This window comes from Telmatherina bonti (genome assembly GCF_933228915.1).
Source record: "Telmatherina bonti genome assembly, chromosome: 7".
Taxonomy (NCBI): Eukaryota; Metazoa; Chordata; class Actinopteri; order Atheriniformes; family Telmatherinidae; genus Telmatherina; species Telmatherina bonti.
This window is the reverse complement of record NC_136625.1, coordinates 36,625,763-36,635,611: the sequence shown is the minus strand read 5'-3', so window position 1 is coordinate 36,635,611 and position 9,849 is coordinate 36,625,763. Positions and strand designations below refer to the sequence as shown.

Here is a 9,849-nt window from a genome sequence, read left to right as displayed (position 1 = left end):
TCGCTGGTGAATTACTGACTTCAATTACAGCCAGGATTCCCTCCAAAGTGCCTCATTTATTCACATTTTCCTTGTAAACATTGTTTGCTTTGTCATTTAACACTGCGTGCATCCACGGTGACATTTCAGCTGCTTCAGCTGCGGCGCCTCGGTGCAGTCAAACGGGTTTTCTTGTTGATGATATGAGAAGGAATTCCGCCGGAGTTCCAGGCTGCAGAGGAAGGAATGATGAGCGGGAAAACTTAACATGAGATCTGTAGGTCCAAACCATTCAGGGACTTTTCTTTTTGTTTCTTTTCACCGACGTGTTCCTGGTTAAGTGGTTCCTAAAGATCTCTGACAGTCACGGAGACATGCAGGAAGACGCGCTGGTGATGGTCCAGTTCACACTGGTCTCCACGCAGGCGTTGTCTCAGTTAGACAGCGTGTCCAGTCCCAGGGAGGCGGCGTGCTGCTTGGCCCTCAGACGCAGGTTCTCGATGCTGGTGGTCTTGCTGCTATGACTGGTGAGGCCGCCTGCGGCCGACGCCTGCAGCAGCGGGCTGTTCCACACCTGCTGGGCGTGATGGGACAGGGACTGGTAGTAGGACTGGCAGGGCAGCGAGCCCAGCGGAGCAGGAGGCATGTTGACATTCATCCCCAGGTAGGGGAGAGAGGAGGGCGCGGCGAGGTCGAACGCTGGGTAGTGCACCAGGTTGTTGGTGGCGGCCATGTGCTGGCGGAACTGCTCCTGCAGGCGGAACAGGCTGAGGGGGGAGGAGGAGTAGGAGTGGCTCTGGGAGAGCGCCGCGCTGCTGGCCAGGTTGCTGCTGGAGGAGGAGGAGGGCGTCACGGAGGGCGACACCACGGGAGAATCTGCAGAGAGACAATCTGATCAGCTGGAGGCGGAAAAACATCCGTGTCTCCGTGGGAATCAAACGTGCGGTTACCTGGTTTAGGGCTGAGTCTTCTGCAGACCGGCGAGGCGTCGCCAGGCGTCAGCGCCCTCTCGCACTTCACCTCCTCTCGTTGAGGTTTACTCTCGTCCTCCTTATCGGTGACGTTGTCCTCCGTTGCTGACTCGCTGCCCGAGTGCTCCGCCGAGGTCACGTTCAGCTCCATGTCCAGAGGGACGGGACGCGCTACGGGACCCTCCGTCTCCACGGAGGAGGAGGACGAGGACGGAGGGAGCTGGGTATCCGGGAGGATGGTGGTTGAGGGAGGGGCCTCCTCCTTCTCGCCCGCTCCTTCTCCTGACACCTCCTTCTGCTTCTGAAGCTGCTCCTTCTGGAGGCTGCGCTGCTTCTTGCGGAACTTCGCGCGGCGGTTTTTGAACCAGACCTGGAAGCAGAAAGACGTTTTAGGAAAACCTGCAGAAGAAGTCGGGGTCAGCCTATCTGACACGTCTCACCTCATTTACACAACTCAACTTTATTTATAAAGCTCTTTAAGACAACCAGAGTTGAAACAAAGTGCTGCCAAAATAAAAACAGAATAAAACAGTTCAAATTTAAATAAATAACACAATAATACCACAGGTCATACGAGGAATATGGAATTAAAACAATAAAACAAACTGAATAAAAAGTAAGTAAAACCAATAATAAAAATGAACTAAAGCATACTGACTGGAAACTGTCTTACGTTGGGTTAAAGGCCGAGGAATAAAAAATGGGTTTTATGAGTTTTAAATAAGGACAGAGAGGAGGCTTGTCTGATGTGGAGGGGAAGCTCATTCCACAGTTTTGGACCAGCAACATAAACATCAATAATAAACACATCATCAATCAATATATATATATATATATATATATATATATATATATATATATATATATATATATATATATATATATATATATATATATATGTATATGTATTAGAAATGATTAAAAATAACAAATAAGAAAGTCATGGTTATTGATCTTTATGTAGGAGACAGCTTTGTATATATATATATATATATATATATATATATATATATATATATATATATATATATATATATATATATATATATATATATATATGTATATATATATATATATGACAATGTTTTCTTGTCATTTTCTATCATCTTGGTAACATTTATATTTGATGAAATACATTTTTAATGTGATTATTAATGTTGCGGGTGCGTGTGGGCCCACCTGCACGCGCGCTTCGGGCAGGTTGGTGCACATGGCCAGGCGCTCCCTCATCACCACGTCCGGGTAGTGTGTCTTCTGGAAGGTCTTCTCCAGCGCCTCCAGCTGCTGCGCGGTGAAGGCGGTGCGGCTGCGGCGCTGCTTGCGGTGCTGCGAGCCGTAGCGCGCCTCCAGGATGATGTCTGGGAACGCGCAGCCGTTGGAGGAGAAAACAGGCAAGTTTCACTTCACTGCGCGCGCACGGGTCACATAGTTTTAGCTTCTTTAATGTGATTAAATATAAATGCTGTTGGAGAAAGAAAGGAGTGTAACAACAGGATCTGTATTTAATTACCAGCGAGTCTTTCCGCCAGGGTGAGCGCGTGCACTGATGGCCGGTAGTCCGGCGCGTGCTGCGCCTGCTGAGCGGCCTGCTGGTGCAGGTTGTACATGGCGCTGAGGGAGTTCATGGCGTGCAGAGAGTAGCCGTTCACCCCGTAGTGCTGCATGGTGAGAGGCCTCTGCCTGCGGAGCAACACACACCATGTTTTACACACACCGGAGCAACACACACCATGTTTTACACACACCGGAGCAACACACACCATGCTTTACACACACCGGAGCAACACACACCATGTTTTACACACACCGGAGCAACACACACCATGTTTTACACACACCGGAGCAACACACACCATGCTTTACACACACCGGAGCAACACACACCATGTTTTACACACACCGGAGCAACACACACCATGCTTTACACACACCGGAGCAACACACACCATGTTTTACACACACCGGAGCAACACACACCATGTTTTACACACACCGGAGCAACACACACCATGTTTTACACACACCGGAGCAACACACACCATGCTTTACACACACCGGAGCAACACACACCATGTTTTACACACACCGGAGCAACACACACCATGCTTTACACACACCGGAGCAACACACACCATGTTTTACACACACCGGAGCAACACACACCATGCTTTACACACACCGGAGCAACACACACCATGCTTTACACACACCGGAGCAACACACACCATGTTTTACACACACCGGAGCAACACACACCATGCTTTACACACACCGGAGCAACACACACCATGTTTTACACACACACGGAGCAACACACACCATGTTTTACACACACCGGAGCAACACACACCATGCTTTACACACACCGGAGCAACACACACCATGTTTTACACACACCGGAGCAACACACACCATGTTTTACACACACACGGAGCAACACACACACACCGGAGCAACACACACCATGCTTTACACACACGGAGCAACACACACCATGTTTTACACACACCGGAGCAACACACACCATGTTTTACACACACCGGAGCAACACACACCATGTTTTACACACACACGGAGCAACACACACCATGTTTTACACACACCGGAGCAACACACACCATGTTTTACACACACCGGAGCAACACACACCATGCTTTACACACACATGGAGCAACACACACCATGCTTGACACACACATGGAGCAACACACACCATGCTTTACACACACACGGAGCAACACACACCATGCTTGACACACACATGGAGCAACACACACCATGCTTTACACACACACCGGAGCAACACACACCATGTTTTACACACACCGGAGCAACACACACCATGCTTTACACACACATGGAGCAACACACACCATGCTTGACACACACATGGAGCAACACACACCATGCTTTACACACACACGGAGCAACACACACCATGCTTGACACACACATGGAGCAACACACACCATGCTTGACACACACATGGAGCAACACACACCATGCTTGACACACACATGGAGCAACACACACCATGCTTGACACACACACGGAGCAACACACACCATGCTTGACACACACATGGAGCAACACACACCATGCTTGACACACACATGGAGCAACACACACCATGCTTTACACACACATGGAGCAACACACACCATGCTTGACACACACATGGAGCAACACACACCATGCTTGACACACACATGGAGCAACACACACCATGCTTGACACACACATGGAGCAACACACACCATGCTTGACACCAGTGCTTGAAGTGGTGGTACTGCCTTAATGACTTCATGCAAATATGGGACAAAAACATGGCTGATATTTATATCATTTATGTCAGATCTATAAATTGATCTATAGATTAATAGTTCTATAGAACAGAAATGACAAAAACAACAGCAAGTTCAAATCAAATCCACATTTGCCAAATTCAGAGTGTCATGGAGACACTTTTATGAACTTCAAGCCTCATTGCTGGACATTAAAAATAACACTGAAAAGTAAATACACAAACATAAAGTTCATTAACCCTTTCATGCATGAATTAATAAAACAATGCAACATTTTTTTACAGTTTTGTAAAAAAAAAAAAAAAAAAAAAAAACAAACAAAAAAAAAACCCCCACTGAAGTGGTTTATTTACAGAAATACCCTCCTTATACATGAATATGGAAGAAAAAAGCTTATAGATAGGTTTCCACTACAGGGTCACTCTGCATGAAAGGGTTAAAAACATAAAAAGTTCTACATTTAGACTTATTTAGATTCTTACCAGACTAATTTAACCGTGTAGTACTATTATTACTATTATTATTATTATTGTAGTACTATATTACTATTATTATTATTGTAGTACTATATTACTATTATTATTGTAGTACTACTATTACTATTATTATTATTATTATTATTGTATATTACTATTACTATTATTATTATTATTGTAGTACTATATTACTATTATTATTATTATTATTGTAGTACTACTATTACTATTATTATTATTATTGTAGTACTATTACACTTTTCCTCTGTGAAACATGTTTTTCTAGCATCAGGCCTGGTCCATAACACTTAGTAATATTATCTGCAATCTAGAAATAATCTGCATAAATACTGACCAGACATATACTTAGTACTACTGTAGTACTGTTAGTAGTACTACTGTAGTAAAGGACTGTTAGTAGTACTACTGTAGTACATGACTGTTAGTAGTACTACTGTAGTAAAGGACTGTTAGTAGTACTACTGTAGTAAAGGACTGTTAGTAGTACTACTGTAGTAAAGAACTGTTAGTAGTACTACTGTAGTACATGACTGTTAGTAGTACTACTGTAGTAAAGAACTGTTAGTAGTACTACTGTAGTACATGACTGTTAGTAGTACTACTGTAGTAAAGGACTGTTAGTAGTACTACTGTAGTACATGACTGTTAGTAGTACTACTGTAGTAAAGAACTGTTAGTAGTACTACTGTAGTACATGACTGTAAGTAGTACTACTGTAGTAAATGACTGTTAGTAGTACTACTGTAGTACTGTTAGTAGTACTACTGTAGTAAATGGCTATTAGTAGTACTACTGTAGTAAATGACTGTTAGTAGTACTACTGTAGTAAATGACTGTTAGTAGTACTACTGTAATAAATTACTGTTAGTATTACTACTGTAGTAAATGACTGTTAGTAGTACTACTGTAGTAAATGACTGTTAGTAGTAGTACTACTGTAGTAAATGACTGTTAGTAGTACTACTGTAGTAAATGACTGTTAGTAGTACTACTGTAGTACTGTTAGTAGTACTACTGTAGTAAATGGCTATTAGTAGTACTACTGTAGTAAATGACTGTTAGTAGTACTACTGTAGTAAATGACTGTTAGTAGTACTACTGTAGTAAATGACTGTTAGTAGTACTACTGTAATAAATTACTGTTAGTATTACTACTGTAGTAAATGACTGTTAGTAGTACTACTGTAGTAAATGACTGATAAGTAGTACTACTGTAGTAAATGACTGTTAGTAGTAGTACTACTGTAGTAAATGACTGTTAGTAGTACTACTGTAGTACTGTTAGTAGTACTACTGTAGTACTGTTAGTAGTACTACTGTAGTAAATGGCTATTAGTAGTACTACTGTAGTAAAGGACTGTTAGTAGTACTACTGTAGTAAAGGACTGTTAGTAGTACTACTGTAGTAAAGAACTGTTAGTAGTACTACTGTAGTACATGACTGTTAGTAGTACTACTGTAGTAAAGAACTGTTAGTAGTACTACTGTAGTACATGACTGTTAGTAGTACTACTGTAGTAAAGGACTGTTAGTAGTACTACTGTAGTACATGACTGTTAGTAGTACTACTGTAGTAAAGAACTGTTAGTAGTACTACTGTAGTACATGACTGTAAGTAGTACTACTGTAGTAAATGACTGTTAGTAGTACTACTGTAGTACTGTTAGTAGTACTACTGTAGTAAATGGCTATTAGTAGTACTACTGTAGTAAATGACTGTTAGTAGTACTACTGTAGTAAATGACTGTTAGTAGTACTACTGTAATAAATTACTGTTAGTATTACTACTGTAGTAAATGACTGTTAGTAGTACTACTGTAGTAAATGACTGATAAGTAGTACTACTGTAGTAAATGACTGTTAAGTAGTACTACTGTAATAAATGACTGTTAGTATTACTACTGTAGTAAATGACTGTTAGTAGTACTACTGTAGTAAATGACTGATAAGTAGTACTACTGTAGTAAATGACTGTTAAGTAGTACTACTGTAGTAAATGACTGTTAGTAGTACTACTGTAGTAAATGACTGTTAGTAGTACTACTGTAGTAAATGGCTGTTAGTAGTACTACTGTAGTAAATGACTGTTAGTAGTACTACTGTAGTAAATGACTGTTAGTAGTACTACTGTAGTAAATGACTGTTAGCAGTACTACTGTAGTAAATGACTGTTAGCAGTACTACTGTAGTAAATGACTGTTAGCAGTACTACTGTAGTAAATGACTGTTAGCAGTACTACTGTAGTAAATGACTGTTAGTAGTACTACTGTAGTAAATGACTGTTAGCAGTACTACTGTAGTAAATGACTGTTAGCAGTACTACTGTAGTAAATGACTGTTAGCAGTACTACTGTAGTAAATGACTGTTAGCAGTACTACTGTAGTAAATGACTGTTAGTAGTACTACTGTAGTAATGACTGTTAGTAGTACTACTGTAGTAATGACTGTTAGTAGTACTACTGTAGTAAATGACTGTTAGTAGTACTACTGTACTAAATGACTGTTAAGTAGTACTACTGTAGTAAATGACTGTTAAGTAGTACTACTGTAGTAAATGACTGTTAGTAGTACTACTGTAGTAAATGACTGTTAGTAGTACTACTGTAGTAAATGACTGTTAAGTAGTACTACTGTAGTAAATGACTGTTAGTAGTACTACTGTAGTAAATTACTCTTAAGTAGTACTACTGTAGTAAATGACTGTTAGTAGTACTACTGTAGTAAATGACTGTTAGTAGTACTACTGTACTAAATGACTGTTAGTAGTACTACTGTAGTAAATGACTGTTAGTAGTACTACTGTAGTAATGACTGTTAGTAGTACTACTGTACTAAATGACTGTTAGTAGTACTACTGTAGTAATGACTGTTAGTAGTACTACTGTAGTAAATGACTGTTAGTAGTACTACTGTAGTAATGACTGTTAGTAGTACTACTGTAGTAAATGACTGTTAGTAGTACTACTGTAGTAAATGACTGTTAGTATTACTACTGTAGTAAATGACTATTAGTAGTACTACTGTAGTAAATGGCTGTTAGTAGTACTACTGTAGTAAATGACTGTTAGTTGTACTACTGTAGTAAATGACTGTTAGTAGTACTACTGTAGTAATGACTGTTAGTAGTACTACTGTAGTAAATGACTGTTAGTAGTACTACTGTAGTAAATGACTGTTAGTAGTACTACTGTAGTAATGACTGTTAGTAGTACTACTGTAGTAAATGACTGTTAGTAGTACTACTGTAGTAAATGACTGTTAGTAGTACTACTGTACTAAATGACTGTTAGTTAGTACTACTGTAGTAAATGACTGTTAGTAGTACTACTGTACTAAATGACTGTTAGTAGTACTACTGTAGTAAATGACTGTTAGTAGTAGTACTATTGTAGTAAATGACTGTTAGTAGTACTACTGTAGTAAATGACTGTTAGTAGTACTACTGTAGTACTGTTAGTAGTACTACTGTAGTAAATGGCTATTAGTAGTACTACTGTAGTAAATGACTGTTAGTAGTACTACTGTAGTAAATGACTGTTAGTAGTACTACTGTAGTACATGACTGTAAGTAGTACTACTGTAGTAAAGGACTGTTAGTAGTACTACTGTAGTACATGACTGTAAGTAGTACTACTGTAGTAAATGACTGTTAGTAGTACTACTGTAGTAAATGGCTATTAGTAGTACTACTGTAGTAAATGACTGTTAGTAGTACTACTGTAGTAAATGACTGTTAGTAGTACTACTGTAATAAATTACTGTTAGTATTACTACTGTAGTAAATTACTGTTAGTAGTACTACTGTAGTAAATGACTGTTAGTAGTCCTACTGTAGTAAATGACTGTTAAGTAGTACTACTGTAGTAAATGACTGTTAGTAGTACTACTGTAGTAAATGACTGTTAGTAGTACTACTGTAGTAAATTACTGTTAGTATTACTACTGTAGTAAATGACTATTAGTAGTACTACTGTAGTAAATGACTGTTAGTAGTACTACTGTAGTAAATGACTGTTAGTAGTACTACTGTAATAAATTACTGTTAGTATTACTACTGTAGTAAATGACTGTTAAGTAGTACTACTGTAGTAAATGACTGTTAGTAGTACTACTGTAGTAAATGACTGTTAGTAGTCCTACTGTAGTAAATGACTGTTAAGTAGTACTACTGTAGTAAATGACTGTTAGCAGTACTACTGTAGTAAATGACTGTTAGTAGTACTACTGTAGTAAATGACTGTTAGTAGTACTACTGTAGTAAATGACTGTTAGCAGTACTACTGTAGTAAATGACTGTTAGTAGTACTACTGTAGTAAATGACTGTTAGCAGTACTACTGTAGTAAATGACTGTTAGTAGTACTACTGTAGTAAATGACTGTTAGCAGTACTACTGTAGTAAATGACTGTTAGTAGTACTACTGTAGTAAATGACTGTTAGTAGTACTACTGTAGTAATGACTGTTAGTAGTACTACTGTAGTAAATGACTGTTAGTAGTACTACTGTAGTAAATGACTGTTAGTAGTACTACTGTAGTAAATGACTGTTAAGTAGTACTACTGTAGTAAATGACTGTTAGTAGTACTACTGTAGTAAATGACTGTTAGTAGTACTACTGTAGTAAATGACTGTTAAGTAGTACTACTGTAGTAAATGACTGTTAGCAGTACTACTGTAGTAAATTACTTTTAAGTAGTACTACTGTAGTAAATGACTGTTAGTAGTACTACTGTAGTAAATGACTGTTAGTAGTACTACTGTACTAAATGACTGTTAGTAGTACTACTGTAGTAAATGACTGTTAGTAGTACTATTGTAGTAATGACTGTTAGTAGTACTACTGTACTAAATGACTGTTAGTAGTACTATTGTAGTAATGACTGTTAGTAGTACTACTGTAGTAAATGACTGTTAGTAGTACTACTGTAGTAATGACTGTTAGTAGTACTACTATAGTAAATGACTGTTAGTAGTACTACTGTAGTAAATGACTGTTAGTAGTACTACTATAGTAAATGACTGTTAGTAGTACTACTGTAGTAAATGACTGTTAGTAGTACTACTGTAGTAAATGACTGTTAGTAGTACTACTGT

General features: G+C 39.0%; 1 protein-coding gene across 1 annotated transcript; it reads right to left on the bottom strand.

Annotated features, from left to right (window-relative positions):
- Positions 1–412: 412 nt before the first annotated feature.
- On the bottom strand, positions 413–2,614 carry dmbx1a (diencephalon/mesencephalon homeobox 1a; the record flags this gene model as incomplete). Its single annotated transcript, XM_079244169.1, has 4 exons — positions 413–855; positions 930–1,320; positions 2,130–2,308; positions 2,461–2,614. 4 exons carry the CDS (start codon positions 2,612–2,614, stop codon positions 413–415), a joined length of 1,167 nt encoding a protein of 388 aa, XP_079100295.1.
- Positions 2,615–9,849: the final 7,235 nt, after the last annotated feature.